General features: G+C 37.9%; 1 protein-coding gene across 1 annotated transcript in view; it reads left to right on the top strand.

The window, feature by feature from the left end:
* LOC139135756 (sortilin-like) overlaps nt 1–16,823 on the top strand; it is a 42,307-nt gene extending 25,484 nt beyond the window's left edge. The window contains exons 12-20 of the mRNA XM_070703437.1: nt 1,699–1,875; nt 2,386–2,491; nt 3,468–3,636; nt 4,405–4,589; nt 5,646–5,826; nt 6,695–6,811; nt 7,405–7,522; nt 9,343–9,446; nt 15,109–16,823. Of these exons, the coding sequence (XP_070559538.1) occupies nt 1,699–1,875; nt 2,386–2,491; nt 3,468–3,636; nt 4,405–4,589; nt 5,646–5,826; nt 6,695–6,811; nt 7,405–7,522; nt 9,343–9,446; nt 15,109–15,235 (1,284 nt within the window). The 3' untranslated portion in view covers nt 15,236–16,823. The remainder of the gene's footprint in view (nt 1–1,698; nt 1,876–2,385; nt 2,492–3,467; nt 3,637–4,404; nt 4,590–5,645; nt 5,827–6,694; nt 6,812–7,404; nt 7,523–9,342; nt 9,447–15,108) is intronic.

Below are 16,823 nucleotides of genomic sequence, written 5' to 3'. Positions count from 1 at the left end.
TTGTTCAGCCGCACCCACTAAAGAACTTGCCAGGCTGAAATCCCGCCCTGTAATTTCATATACAAACTTGCATAGTACAAGGCCTTCTGTTGTGATGAGTTTAACCCACTTGCAAAAGTTGTTTACTGTAATATGTGTATAGCAAGAAATTAATATAGAATTTTATTAGAAACAACCATTGACATAGTTTAATCTACTAGGATAATTTTAATGACATCTGTAAAGGAATGCTCATGGCTACTTACTGTACCACCCAATTTCAAAATGTCTACTTATTGCAGTAGCCCTTTGAACCCTGCTTTTGCGTAAATCTGTGCACGTCAAAAGTCTTCAGGGAATCAAGTTCAAATGGTTAACATAGATTAAATGTATGACAGACACATATCTACCAGGTCTTACCCTTTAGATTCTCTGTACCAAATAAGGGTGTTTGGGTCAAAACATGTTTATTATTATGTAATGTTCAATTTACTGAGTAACCATTTTCATTGCAGTACAAAATAAAATGTTATCTGGTTTATATTAGATTTTGTTTTAAAAAATCAAATCTTATTTTTTATTTTCAATTTTACTATTTGCATAGTTATCTAAAAAGTTAACTTGATGTACCAATAAGTGTCAATGATTTGCATGCAGGTGTGGTAACCAAATGTGAAATCTCATCATGATGTGCTATTAGTGATATAGGAATTTGTCATGGTATTAAGTAAAAGGATTCATTCTAATTTTATCTATACATATATGATATTTGACATCATATCATTTTGACAGATACTTGCCATGTTAGAAAGTCAAGTTTATATGTAAACTAATGAGTAATTTATCCTGAAGATTCCATGTACTGATTTGTCTAATTGTCTATACGCATTATCTCTAAAAGTTCAGTAAATATAAAATTCAGCAATTTTAAGCTGACAAATATTTTATCGTGAGAACTTGTGTAATAGGCATTTTCCACAAGTTTCATTAACTGCTGAGTAGCCATTGTCTTGTCAAAATCTGCAATCACTTATTATGCAAATTAGTATATAATGTAAACCAATGTGATCATGCCATTACTACACTTGTGAATAGGAAGTTCACTTCTATTTTATGAGTGCTTTCAAAAAAACAGACAGAGAGACACAGACAGTGACACAACAAAAGCTTTTCAATGTTCAGACAGGAGAGTATGTTCAGTTTCTGCTTATTTCAGAGTAATGTATCATAGATATTAAATTATTATTATGAAATGCAGTTCAGATAAACAGAGAAACTTTAAGTGCTTAAATACTGAATTTGGTAGCCATAAACATAATGATGATATTATCTTTATTCAATTGGAGACCCTCCTATAGGATGCCTTTCCAAATATTGAAGTTATCTTGTCATAGAGTCTCACATACCATAACCTTTGACTGAAACAAACTTGTTCTGTACAGCACTGAGTGACATCTTTGGTCCTGAAACCCCTGTTTCTGTAGGTTTAGTTGAACCAAGCCATAGAAAACAGTCAGGTTATACAAAAGCTTTATACTGACAGGTTTCATCTACTGAATATTATTTCCTTCCGCAGATGTATGGATGGAACAGAAAAAAACCATGCTCTCCTTTGATATAAAATTTAATGATCCCTCTTCATAAAAGTTGTCTTTTGCAGTAGCTTTTAGAGACTGCAATCAATACTTAGTAACATCGTGACTACTCTTCTTCCCACAGTATACAAACTTTGAGTCAGTGTCAGACTTCTACAAAGTTCAATCACTGCGAGGAGTTTATATTGCCAGTCAAATCAATGCAGACAACAGCATTCGATCCATGATAACCTTTGACCGGGGAGGAGTCTGGCAGCCTATTAATAAACCAGCAGGAATAAATTGCAAAGAGACAGAAAAGGTAATTGCAGAAGACTTCTGTGAAAATTTTACTTTTAACTCTGTAAAGTACTGGGTTGACTTTTGACAGAGACTTCTGTACAGGTGCATCCGTTTTCCCTTTTCAGAAGATCCAACTTTGCAATAGATAAAACAATAGGGTTATACCATGAAGCTCCTTTCTTGCGTCAGTTCAGTGATGATAAAATGCACACAAACCTGCCATTACCTGGGTATGAACCAAGTATTATGTATACATACATATATATAATCTATCCCTAACCCTAATCACTCCCCATGATTAATAAGGATTCCCAGTAATGGGAAAGCTGTTTGTGTTCACTCTAGTACTGGTAGTCTTTACTCCAGCCCTGCTTCTTACCATAAACACACAATTGAAAATTCAGTTTATGGTATGGTCTTGCACTTTTAAACACTTGTGCATGTTAAGATACATGAATTCCACTCAAGTTCTTGGTATTAAATAATGTTGATAGTCTGTTCCTAATTTTCATTTGTATTTGATTGACAGGAATGCTCTCTGAATATCCACTACAAGTACAGTCAATCAAAAGGCATCAATGTGCCAAGCGGACCTCTCAGTGTGCCAAATGCTGTTGGTATAATCCTTGCCCATGGTAAGTATCTATCAGTTCACACCACCTGCCACTAACTGTCTTTAAGTAGTACGTGCCTCAAAGATCAAACATTTAAACTCTTGCTCAAACTTTTACTCTGGAAAGCCTAAATCATTCTCTTTCAAAACGAAGATTGAGAGTCAAAGGTCAAATTGCACATTTTGGCAATGGAAAAACAAATTACCTAAAATTTGCTAACATTGAAATTTCACAATGGCTGCTATCGCTGTGTTTACTCTTACAGACAAAAATTAAATTTGCGATTTTCAAAAACACTACGGTACATAGTGAAAACCTCATTTGCTCCACAAGCAACTGACCAGCAAAGTATTGGGAAAATTTTAGTGTCAGATTCTCTATTTCCAAGGTTTTATCTTATGTGAGCATAAAACCTGGCCTCTTTGTATGGTATTGGTGATTTGTCTTTTTAGATAACTTCAAACCTCAACAATTAGTAAAACAAGGTCAAAGTTAAATTTTGTACCAGTCACATCTTGCCTCAACATTATATGAGTACATTGTTGATATTAAAGGTATACAGTCACCTGTAATCTAAATATGCCCATATATGATCAAAGGAGCGTTCCTTGTTATTCAAAATGCCCATCTGAGGGCATTATTTTTAAAAAGCAGCCACCCGCTTAAAATCTGTGATTGGTTAGATTTTCTCTTTCCATGGTAACTGTGGCAAAATAGGAAGAGGTGACAGTATATCTTTAAGGTGTTTTGTTTCTTCATGGCATTTCAAAAGATTCCATAAAATAAGCGTCTGTGACTCGTATTTCCCACTGTGTTTGCCCACCTTTGTCTTAGGAAGTGTTAGAGCATCAACAAAAGTTGAATGGGTTAAGTTACAGCATTTTTTTCATGCCATATTAAGAAAGCATCAACACTCATCAAAATCTTGTAATGGTACCAGAACAGCTGTTCTCTATTTAAGCTGAAACACTCTTTGTCCATGCCTCTTTGTACTCAGGTCACGTTGCCGATGCGTTGCAGACAACACCTCCCGATGTGTATGTCAGTGACGATGGTGGTTACTCCTGGTCAAAAGCTCTGGATGGTCCCCATCATTATGCCATCACGGATCATGGTGGTTTGTTAGTCGCAGTTTCGGCTGCCACCGACACCGCGGACACTCTCAAGTAAGTTCCCCCCCCACCCCCCACCCCCAATTGCATGGAAGTAGCTCAGGTCAGATGTTCCTCCCTGTCTCCAAAAGAACCAGATAGATGGCACAAAGTAATGATGCTGATATATCAGTTAATGTCCATCTTACTGAATGGTATAGTTTATTCTAAAGGCTTATGCAAGTGACAAATAACAATGCAGGTATAACTAGCTATCTTATCACTGTCCTCCACTGTTCTGCTTTTTGTTTATTTTGGAGGCACCTCACTTTTACACATACTTGTGACCACAAATCTGGTTATTCCATTCTATTTATAACTCAGATCAGGTGTTTCTCTACCCCACTTTACCTGGTATGTGAACTCTGACCTCAGTCAATGGTTATATTCAGCCTGAGACTAATAGTCTTGCCCCAAGATTTTACAATCCTGCAAGAGTTCAGGCTTGTAAATGCTCATGGAATGCTCTATGTGAATTATAAAGTCTAGTCCATTCATTAAAGGCTCTAAGGCAAACCCACCTGAGTTTCTTTTTTGACTGAGTACTTTTCTAATGTGCATAATATCAGCAATACTTATGAATATTAATATCAACTATGACTGCAGAAATGTACATTTGTGCTATTCCACAATGAATTAATTTACACTGGTACTATGCTAGAAATTTACTGTCGTGGGCACAGAGAGCATTTAGTGTTTACAGTGATACCTGCCAACTACATGTCATCCAAGTATATATTTGCTGGTAAAACTGAAATTAAAACGCTTAATCTTTAACTGTAGGTTCTCTTATGATGAAGGCCAATGTTGGCATGACTTCAAATTCAGTGATGAACCAATCAGGTTTACTGGTTTGTTAGCGGAACCGGATTCCAAGTCATTAAGAGTGTCACTGTGGGGCTTTGGTTTGCAAGACAAAGAATGGAGAGTATTTGTTGTGGATTTTGGTGAGCTACTTGACTCCCAATGTAAGTACTGTACACACACATGATATTTATTAGGGTAGTACAAGGTCATATGAGAAACTAACTTTTATAATCTGTATAAGCTCAAGCTGGTGGTTATAACATCTGACTTCATAGGATCTGCAGAACATCTTCATATCCATGATATGGGATTGTTTTGTTGTAAACAGCGTAGAACTCAGGTTCTTTCAGTCCCTTTTTGTTGTTCCTACCATTATTGTACAAAGTTATAACAGCTGTAGCTCTTAATGACATTTTTATTATATTTTTTCTCGAAAAAATCTTTAATTTTCTTCCTATTCTTCATAAATTTGTGTAAAAAATATAAAGTATTACTGGTAGCTTGGCAAACACAGTGCACAGTGTACCATATGCAGTGTTTACGCTGACAGATGAATTCTAGTCTGGACTAAAATTCGGTTACCAACAGTGAGATTGTACATTGTGACAAGCTGAACATAAAGTACTTAAACATGATTCTAAGAGAAGAAAAAACTGCATTTTCCATACAGAAGAGAACGAAAATAATGGAAAAACGTGGCACTTGAACCATGGAAAACATCGCATTGTACCGAGTATAAAATAAGCCAAAGAATCATTCGAGGAGGAACCTTCCTGATTGCTCATTTCAGTACATTTTCCATAGGTTTCTGTAAGAGAGAGGAATATGCATAGAAAGTTAGGTAATGAAGGTGGGAAGCTCTGTTTGGCACAAACAGGCAGGCAAACAATGACAAGGTTACTATCACATACTAGACATTCTTATAAGTTTACATGGCAGTCTTTGAAAATCAGACAAAAAAGTGCCCATTGATTGAAAAGAGAAATTTACAACAGTGTCACCAGCAGTGAATTAGTACAAATCATCCTGTTGTATGCTTGTTGTCTTTCATCACAGCATTTTGGTGCAATTCTAATTCTATCTTCAACATAGCAAAGCTGGGTCTATTGTAAAAGATATCGGGGTGAAAGGGCAGTAAAATGTGAATTTGGAAGTAGTCCCCCCTAGGATCATCATTCTCAAAATTCTTGTTTTTTCATGCTCACATTTGAAAAAAGGCAACGACATTGACTATGAGAAATGGACAGCTCACGAGTACAATGGCAAGAGTGGCTGCCTTCTGGGACAGAAGGAAGTTTTCAGACGTCTAAAGAAGACCTCCATGTGTCGGAATGGCTACAAGTATGAAATCAGACAAGAGACAACAGAATGCCTGTGTGATAAGGATGACTATGAGTGGTATGTAAAATGACACTGCAGATTAAAAAATCTCCACAGAGTGAAAACTTGCAATGCTGTGATGAATGCTAGCCTGAATCAGTACATTTGATCTTTCTTTTATTTCTGTCATATTTCAAGTTCCACCAGTTTAGTATGATTGGTAGTTTGTTTCACCCCAAAAAGTGGTATGTTGGATGTCATTCAACAGCAGGGCATGAATTTCAATGGACAATGCGTCACTGAGGGTTGTCCATCTTCGCTTGCCAAGGCCTGCTGTTCAGGCAGCTGGATGCTTCCCGAAATCAGGCCTTGGCCGATCGAGCCCACAGATCATGGTTTTTAAAGCGCCACCACACGACTGTACGAGACCTGTAACCAGCCAATCAGCGATCGCTGTCGTTGTTTACATTTCATTTCTAATTCTTCTCGTACGCATTCAAAGCGAGAGTGTAAATTTGTAACACTGTCTTGCAGCTTAGCTAAAGTATTTACTTTGGCGAAACATGGTTTACAAATGTACCTCGATCCAACACGATCGTCAAGTCCTCCGCAAACTTTGTTTAGAATGCCAAGTAAGTGACTGGGAAACGTTGATGTGAAGATTGTTCGTTGATCTATGTCGCAGTTGCACACTCTGCACTTTGCCGGCGCCATCTCAGATTTCTCTGTTTATGTAAAGCGTGCTGTGATTGGTCTGCCTGATTTTCAAATTCTATCAGATTTCCTTCGCACAGTATATCAGCGTGATCACGCACGGCGTAGTTAGTGGAAGACTCCTGTCTGGCTAACGAGCCGTGCGAGCGGACGATGAGGGTTGTCAAATATTGACTTTTGTTGTATGTTAAGCCATGAAATAAAAATTCCAATATTTACATTTGTCTTCCAGTGACTATGGTTATTACAGACCACTGGGCGTAGATGAATGTGTTGAAAATCCTAACTTCAAAGGGAAACCACTTGAAGTATGTATCGATGGCGAAGAGGAAGACATCATCACAACTGGGTGAGTCAGGTTCAGCTCTATTCCATTTCATCCTCAGTTCTCAAGTATATCAGTCCAATCATACAGCAAAGAACAATTTGATCATATCAAGTTGTACTGGTTAAAAGACTGAAAACCTTATAAACTTGTGGGTCTCTTCTCTCTCAGACAGAAATTTGCTCGTCTCAGGGTGACTTTTATGATAAATTTAGAAACATACTCTCCAGTATAGTGTTGATTTGCAATATGGCATATCCTTACACCAAGTTTTCTTCAGCTCCAGTTGGACTATGGAAATGTTGTCCATAGACCCTCCAAATGGTGTGTGTTGTAATGCTTAAAAAGCACAAACTGAGCAAACATCAATTCATTGGTATCATTGGACATTTACTATCTGTAAAATGAATCTATAGTGTATGCTGCTTTGAAAATTCAGTATAATTTACAGGTTTGACGGCTACCCGGTGAATCATCATACACCATGAATGTGTCACAGTGCACTTGCTTGATTGATTTTGCAACTTCCTCGAAAACTAAATTAAGCTCTTTTACGTGTTAACATACAGCTCTTTCCATCCTCTGATTTTCTTTCCTTATCATTTCCCTTTTTTCAGCTATCGATTAATTCCAGGGGACAAATGCAAGGATGGATACAAACCAGAAAGAAAATTAAAAGACGACAAGAAAAAATGTCAAAAGACAGAAACAGCAGCAAAAGTTGATACCAAGAAGGTAAGTGGCTTTCACACAGTTAACTTCCTTACTCTTTAAAGGTCTGGTGAAATCGACCTGGTTCTGCTGACTAAATAGCTTCCATGGGGCAATATTTTTACACTCGCAACAGAATTGCAACATAAAAGTATGCGGGAGTGTTAATTTTTTATATTTCTATATACGGTTTCTGTCGGGGTCATTTTGCTGCAATTAGATCACGCTCTCAGCAGGGTCTTGGTTGATGTGCTCTGACGTCACAACGCTGTTCATTTACATCAAATACCGGTCCCACGCCGCCTTATCTGTGCCCTGTATCTACTAACACAACAAAGTATTAAGCCCCATGTGTGATCAGTGCAACCTACGCATGCTAACCTTCCGTTTCTCACCAGTAGACTCTCCCGCTAACGCTAGGTCTGTTGGAGGATTGCTCAACCCAAAGGATGCTGCATGCGCCGTCTGCTTTGTTAAACGGGCTTGTCCTGATTCAAATCCATTGTGGCCTTCTATCCCAGGAAGATTGTGCCCGTGATGCCTCTGTGGATATACAACGTAAACAAGTCCAATGCGTCACTGCCACAGTCACTTGTGATTCGATACACGACCACCGCTGTGTGGTAAACATAATGCATACCACACAGCAGGGGCCATCATGTACAGAACTACAAGTGACTGTGCCCTCTGGAGGACATTGCTTTCCGGATTGCCTCGGTTTCAACCAGAAAGTGTTGCTCTCTTCAATCAGTCGGCAAAACTTATAGCTTTGGCTGGCAAAACTGAAATTTCATGTCAAAATTTTTATTCACACTCGTGGCGAATCGTTTTAATAGAATTTTTACCACATTTGACTTTTTATTGGATTTTGCGAGTGTGGAGAGCGTTAACGTGAACTCTCAGTATGATACTTATTATGTAAGCGGAAACCCTGGAGGTTGCTACCCGCGGTGAGCTTACGAAGGTGTAAAATGCTTACTTCCCTTATAAGATACCGTGTCGGGCAAACATTGGAAAGGTGAAATTAGTTGACTGGAAAGAGTTTGGGGACACGTCCACATTGCAATTTTCCTTTGCTATATTTAATAATCGCATGCGCTAAATGATAACAGAAACAAACATAACTGTTCTATAGACAACCAAGGGTATTTCTGTCAATTTTCATCTTGGAGGTTTCACCAGACCTTTAAACTGACAGAAGCAAAGACTTCAAAGGTTGTACACCTTTGCTATGTGAACCAGCAAAAATTGTGGAAAACTAGCTTTGTAAAACTTCCTTTATCAGTATATTAGTTAAGAGGCATACAGCTCATGGTCATATTTATGTCATACTGACATGTAGATTAGATTTCAGTGGTTTGGGTTTGCTGTTGTGGTATTACTTTTTACAGTCTTTAGTGTTATATATCTCTACTTGGAAATTTTTGAGATTTAGTGCCTTCTTGAAGGACTTCACCATCGAAATGTCGACTATCACCTAATAAATGGATCAACTCATTCAAAGTGTATCTTCAATGACAGTTTTGTTTCAGCAAGCAAATCAACTAACGCAGAGTCATCATGAAAGAAGAATATACATTGGGCCTCAAATCATGCAATATCTAGGCGTCATTACTGCGTTCAAATTATGGAATATGTTACTTGCTATAATCATTACAGGATTGCCTTATTAGCAAATGATAATCTCTTACTAGTAGACTTGCGCAAATTATAATGATGGAATTTATGGGAGCTAAACCTTGTTTTTATCCTACCCAACATGGAAAGACTGATGATGAGAAAATCTGTGTTACAGTTATTTTAGCCAGGATCCCACTGTACATTTCTAATCTGTCTCTTTACAGGGAGGAGGACATACAGCTGCTATTGTTATCATACTTCTCCTGGTCATAGCAAGCAGTGGGGTGGCACTGTTTTTCCTTAGAAAAAATAAATGTTTCAGAAAACAGTAAGTATACATACATACATCAAAACCATAAAAAGTTCAGCCCATTCTCCTTTTGAATTCCTCGCTGGTTGTTTTTAGCTCATATTTGGTTTTGTATATAAATACCAAAAAGAGCTTATATGATGAGTCGGTGGCGTCTGTATGTCTGTATGTTTGTGGGTATGTATGTGCGGATGTATGTCCGTCACACACAAAGGCTCCCATGCCGCCAAAGCTACAATCTCAGTATTTGGTGTACAGGTAGATGCAGGGGTTGAGATGTGAATTTGTTCAAATGAACATGTCAGTGTCAAAAATGTGCAAATGAGGTAAGAAAAAGGGAAATCCTGCCAATGTGCAGGAGTGATGGCATGCCAGTGACTAAAACAGGCTTGAGTCATTTCCTGTCATTGTTTATGAACTGTTACATATTAACAGACCTGCTCAAACCATAGACAGTAGAAGGGGGGAAGACTGTCTATGCTCAAACTAAGAGGGGCTAGCTTCTGCTGTGCATGTTGCTAAAGTTGACATCAAGTACCTAAAGTTACAGACCTTATTTACGTTTGTCATTCTTTTTTTCTGGTTTAAATATTTCTTGTTGTTTTTCTTGTTGTACTGTACAGAAATGATTGTCATAACATTAACGTAGAATTTTCCTGCACTGAACAGATAGAAACAATATTTATTGTTGATCTTTGGTAACCATACTGGTATATACCAATTCTGATCAAATTTGAGCGACACCGTATAATTGCGGTATTTTTTAAATTAACAAAACTCACACTACAGTTGACCACCATATTTTACAAATCATAGAAGTTATGACAATGTCCTGAAGAATGGGATGGTCCCAGGACAAGTCTCAGTACAAGTCCAGTGGTTCTGTGGTCCAGCTTCTAATCAGACATTCTTTTTACAATAAAACTGTGTTGCTTGGTCAGCCAGACTATTGACATGACGAATTCTGTGTTCTTTAAAAAAATATTAATGGTCCTGGACCAAGGATCACTGAATTATTTCCCGCTTGGTGCTATGGTTTGTGGAATAAACAAATTTCTCATCTGCTTTGAATAGAATGTCTGTATATTTGAAATAAATTTCCTGTTTGCCAGTTTGAACAAAGATGCATAAAAAGACTTTCCTAACTGACAATCTAACTAGAACTTGTGTAAAGGTCTGAATCCAACAGTAGAGGATTACTGAAATGATATGGAGAAGTATTTCCTTGTATTTACAGTAAATTTAATTTAATAATTTGATCCTGTCAAATCTCCTCCCCCATGTTCAATCAAAACTGGACCCAAATCAGTTTGCATATCAACGCAAAAGAGGTACAGATGACGCAGTCGCTTGCCTTCTCCATAAATTGTTAGCACATCTTGATAAAGCTGGTAACTATGCCAAGATTTTATTCATTGATTTCAGTTCTGCTTTTAACACTATTCAGCGACATATTATGATAGATAAATTAATGAAGTTCAATGTTCTATCTTCAATCATTCACTGGGTTTATAATTTGCTAACTGACAGACCACAATGTGTAAGGGTTGGACAGTCCAAATCTACGATGATTTCTACAAACACTGGTGCCCCACAAGGATGTGTTTTAAGTCTGTTCTTGTTTATTATGTATACAAATGATTGCCAAAGTAGTTCTCCAACTAGCCCATTTTTCAAATTTTCAGATGATGCAGCTGTACTTGCTCTCCTTAGTGACTTAAACTTGAAAATTGATTACATATTCGGTTAAATATTTTTCTGATTTGTGTAGCTCAAATTTCCTAGAGCTAAATGTATCAAAGACGAAAGAGCTTACAATCGACTTTCGTCAGGTTCCTGACCAAAATGACCCAATTTGTATTGACGGAGAACCTGTTGAACAGGTGACCTTTTTCAAGTACCTTGGCATAATTCTTGATAATAAACTTTCATTTAGTCATCATACAACAGCCCTTCAAAAGAAATGCCAGCAGAGGTTGCACGTGCTTAGGAGGCTGCGTTCCTTTGATGTGGATTCTCATCTGTTACTCTTACTATATCGGAGTATTATTGAACCACTTCTGACTTTTATTGCAATGTCTGCTACTTTTCGTTGCTGTCTACAGTAAATGGCAATAAGTTGTTAAAAATCTGGCAAACAGCTGCTTAGATAATTGGTAGACCCACTCCGTCCCTTTCAGTGCTCACGGATAATGCAATACTGCGCAAAGCACGAGCAATCGCTGCTGACGTAAAGCATCCTTTGTATTCCTCTTTTGAATTATTGCCTTCAGGAAGGAGATTTTGCTGCTTGAAGTGTAACAAATTAAGGTACAGCAAGAGCTTTGTTCCAACAGCCATCAAGAGACTCAATCTCTGAAGTGTTTGTTTTTCCGTGTGTTTGCTGACTTAGTCTGTGTTTTGTTTTGTTTTTGTTTTTTTTAGCTCACATTTGGTTATACCAATGTGAGTTTATCGTATAAGCTGAAGTTGATGGCGTCTGTATGTATGTGTGTATGTATGCATGTATGTATGTATGTATGTATGTATGTATGTATGTACGTACAGTATGTCCGTCAACATCAAAAACGCGCAAACCGCTGCACATTTCAGCTTGGTATTTGATGTGTGGATGCATCCTGGGGTATAGATGGGATTTTGTTCAAATGAAGTCTGCATTGCCAAAATTATGCAAAATGAGCTTACAAAATGTGAAAATGATCAAGAATTAATATCTCAAGAACCGCTGTTTTGATTGCTTAGAAAATTTGTGTGCAAGTACCTTAGGTGAACCTTATACAGTTTTATGAATATTGTGAAGTTCTCCTTATTTTGTATTTTTGCTGAATTTTTTGGTGATTTTTCTCATTTTCAGTAAAAATTCTTCTCCATTGAAACTGCCAGCCCAATCGCTTTCAAATTTTGGTTGGATCTTTGCAAGGGTGTTACGCTTTTTATTTGTTGAAATTATGACAAATTTGGGAAAATTACTATTTTGGAGCAATTTTGTCATTTTTGGTCAAGAAAACTTGTTCTCCAAATTACTTGTTTCATAGCTGTGTAATTTGGTATAAAGTCCCCAGGGATGTTATTAGATAAATTTTCTGCTCAAAGTGTTGGGAAAACCCCAAATTTGTATATTTTAGGTAATTTTCTCAGTTTGTGACCTAGGATATGTTGTGAGACTGTTTCGAAGACTGTGAACATAATTTTGTCATATTGGGTATCAAATTGTAGGAAAATTTGATCCAGAAAACAAAGCTGAGGTGATTTTTTTCATTGCAGACCAATTTTTGCAACTTTTCTATGTAAGACATACAAGAACTGATGAGAAATTTGGATCCAGGATAATTCCAGATGTTGTAATCCCCCCACAGTGGAAGGCATTTCACTATCTGTAACTAACTTAAGTGCTGTTTACATTAGAGTGATAACACTCATCGCATTAGTTAAAAGCTCCCCAAGGTTGTAAATACATTTCCTGGCCTTATGTAATACCAAGGGGTGGAACATTTGATATGCAGGAGGGGGTAGGGTTTAGAAGATCAATGATGTAGCATTACTTTTTTACCAGATCCCTTGTACATTCTTTTACCCACTCCCACCTTTTCTTTTTATCAAGCCCTCTCTGGCTATTTTTGGTTGTTGACATTTGCTTATGTATTTAGGATCTGCTTGTCCCATTGCTATAGAAGTTGATATGCACGTTCCTAAAGATGACCTCCAGTACCTAAGTTGGAGACCTTATTTGCTTATTTGCTTGTCATTCTCGTTTTTCCTGGTTTAAATATTTCTCGAATGGACCAATTCAAACCGAATGTGAGCACACTGTCCTTGACGGTATTTTTATGTCTGTCTGTTTGTTATTTCTATCCTCTGAGCTGTAAGGTGATTATCCTGTTTTTAGGACAATAAAGTATAATAACAATACACTTACTGCTTGGCTTGGTGTTGACATAATCTGCTTATATTGCTTACATATAGGCTTAATCCCTGATAATGTCAACAGATTGGTTGATCAACTTGATATTAAACCAGGTTTAGCAAAGATGTGGTTGCGGTTTTAAATTGCCGTCTCCGGTATAGAAATAAATACATGCATGTGCCACGGTGTTTGGGTCAAGTAGGGGTAACTTTATTACTACTAGTCAAAAGTCTATATTCCATAGAGTGCCGTGACCACCCCCCAAAATGCTAGCAAGCGGTGAGATTACAGAGTTGTGGCTGCCGGGGGTGGCCACTGGCACTACCACTATAAAGATAACTACACTACAGTCTACATGTACTCAAACTAAAGAAAGTCCCCAAAGACCTAAACACCGTAGGAAGTGGGGGTAGATTACAGGGAGTAGGGTAAGCAGGCAGAGAAGCGCAGGGAGGATTCAAGGCGAAGAGGCAGGGATGGATGAAGGTACTTACGATAAGAGTCACTTTGCCAGTCACCCAGCAGTTTTATCATTTCTGCTGGGAGACCACAGTGAAGTGCCCATGATGCACCACCTCGGCGAAAATTGTGTGCTGAGTAAGGAAGCCAGACGCTGTGTAAATTGGGAGGCAGTGACAGGGGGGCGAGAGGGGGACCTGGGGAGAGGGAAGGCAGGGCCTGTAGGGTCACACGGACAACACAGAAAGGCAGAGAGGAGAGCAGAAACAGGATAGAGTGGATGATTAGGGAGGATTGGGAGGGGAATCAAGAATTGTCTTTCCTTGGTCTTGATTGTTTTTGACCATTTAACTATGAGCCCAAGCCCCCATGGGAAGGCCACAAAGTCGGCCCGGGTTATTTTGTGGCCTGGGTCAAAGTTTTGAGCTGATGGGTTGTAGCCAAATTTGTTGCAAAAGCTGATGTAAGACTGCTGGTGGACTGAGTATGTGGTCTTTGTGGATGCGGCGAAGGTTTGTCCCCGGTAGAAGGCAATTGCCAAGTCAAGCTGTCTTTCCAGCTCTTGGATCTGGTGATCTGGGAGGAGAGGACAAAATAACTTTGTTCAGACATGTGGTTAATGAAAAAGGAAAGGAAAAGTTGGGGCAATATAAGGCAGTGTGAGGAAGAGGGCTGCAGAAGGGAATGAAGTCAAAGCCACTGTCCAGGTTGATGGAGGCGGGAGATGGCATCAGGGATATTGTTGTGTTGGCCCGCGACATGTGTAGCTTTGACATTAACGATAACCAGAACAACTCACGAAGTGCCGTCATTACTAACGGATGGCGGGAAGTGCCACTATTTATGTTGGCCATAGCCACTTGGCTATCTTTGAAGAGGAGGACTGTTTTGTTTGTCCACTTCAGTTAGCAAAGTGAGACTTAATAAAGTGAATTTGCTACTGATAAAACTCAAGTGTAGAGTAAACACAACAAATACACAGCACAGAAATTGTTGTGAAATATCAGGACAATCTAGTAAAATTAGTGTTGACCATCTTATAGAGACTGCCTGCGATCTATTAAGAGCTACATGTATAATGAATCCAGTTGCCCTGCCATCTTGTAAGAAGCCTGGCATGTATATTTTTATTTTTGTTTGCAGTAATGTTCACTTATCTGTTCATCTTATAAACTTTGAAAAAAATCCATCTTCTCCAGCAAAGACAAATAGCAATGGTAGCAGACATCTACCAACTGGATTTGCTCAGTACAATTTATGTACCCATTCTGTCGTTCCATCCTTTGTCATATTTATCTTGTTGTTTTCCCTCTACAGCAAAGATGTTTACAAGTACTCCGTACTGAGTAAAAATGATGAACTGGACAATGCACTGGATAACTTAGTAGATGGTACGAACATCACTTCCTATCACGATGATTCAGATGAAGATATGCTTGAATGATCAGAGTACAGAAGATGAGATGATAAAATAAAAAGCAATAAGGACATAGTCTCTGTTTAAGAGGAGAGACTTTTTTCTCTGTGTCTGCTGTGATTAATAATTTCCAAGACATGCTGATCGATTTCATGTCTACTGGGGGTCATTTTTTTTTAGACAAGAGCATACACGGAAATCTGCAAAGCTCAGCACAATCATATTTATTTGGGCAGATCAGTTATAATGTGTCACAACTCGCTACCTTATGGCAAACAGGAAAAAGCGCTTAACATTTTGACTTGAACTGTGAGCACCAAAGGGTAAATAGTCCTTTCATCTGAACCCATTCTACCATCCATTGACTCAACAAACACAAATATATCACATGCATTGGAGTAGTAGTTAGCTGTCAGATCTATCTGGTGCAGAATTATTGGATTGCCGTCTGATTTATTGTGCAAGAGTCTCACAATAAGAAAAGATGATAACAAACTGAAAACAACAGCAATGTTCATCATGAGACTTTAAGTCATGTGAATGAGAAGTCAAAATTTTCCCCTTCTGTTTCGTGATGAATTTTTTTTTTTATACAGCAAGAAATATTCAAAATTGTCAATACAGAAGCATGTGCAAATTGTGCTGTGTTTATGCTTAACTTTGGCATTTCTTCCAATCAGTGGACTAACTGAAAAATGACTATGACCTCGGACTTCTGTCATGGTCATCCATACAATCCCTAAAGGTCAAGGGAAGTCCGGTGTGTAAATCTACTCAGGGGCCTGTAAGCTGTCATGACTCATTGCTAGCTAGTGATTTTAACACCTCACCAGGAACTTTCTCATCAAAGTTCTTCCCTGGAAAATCGACAGGTTTTCCACATGCATAGTTCAGCAGACATATAGTTTACCCAGTGTTCTCCTAAAACCCACATGATGTACGTCTGACCATTTTCAACCAATGGAAAGAGATCTATATTGAAACTCACCAGATGATTAACATGATTAGTGATTACTGAAGTACTCAAGTTGTCACAGTATTTTCTCTGTCTTATGTAAACAGAAGCTTTTGTAAATTTTAAAAAGTTAATCATATGTACAGCGGTATAAGTTATCGGAGGGTTTGTATATATTCATTGGAGCACAAAGAGGCCTTCATTCAAGATATTTGTGAGTTCTGGTTATGTTATTTTACTGGGATATTTCATAATTTAACATATTTTGGTGAAAGAAACTTTAAAAAAAATAAAAGTTGTTTACATTCTTGCTGAAACTGTCTTCCAACTTTGAACTTGGGAAATAATAGCCTTACAGTGTGGATGTTTTCCTTCCAGAACATTTTGTATTTTGCTAGGATTTTGTGTACATTTTCTTTTGAACTCATTTACAATGTTTTTTTTCATCATTTTTCTTTCAACTATCTTGGTATGACTTTCCATAGCTATTAGATTGTTGGTCAATTTGATAGGGTAGTTATTTAGATAGGGAAGTTACACTTTTCTATGAAAATGAGATCTACCAGTTAAAATTTTTCAGTGCCTTTCCCCCCCAGAAATTAAACATTGCTTGCTAATGAGAATTTTTTAGTTTCTTTAATAAACATTATTTCATATTCA

The sequence above is a fragment of the Ptychodera flava genome, chromosome 6, assembly GCF_041260155.1.
Source record: "Ptychodera flava strain L36383 chromosome 6, AS_Pfla_20210202, whole genome shotgun sequence".
NCBI lineage: Eukaryota > Metazoa > Hemichordata > Enteropneusta > Ptychoderidae > Ptychodera > Ptychodera flava.
Note: the sequence above shows the minus strand (reverse complement) of the source record. Positions and strands in the feature narration are given on the sequence as shown.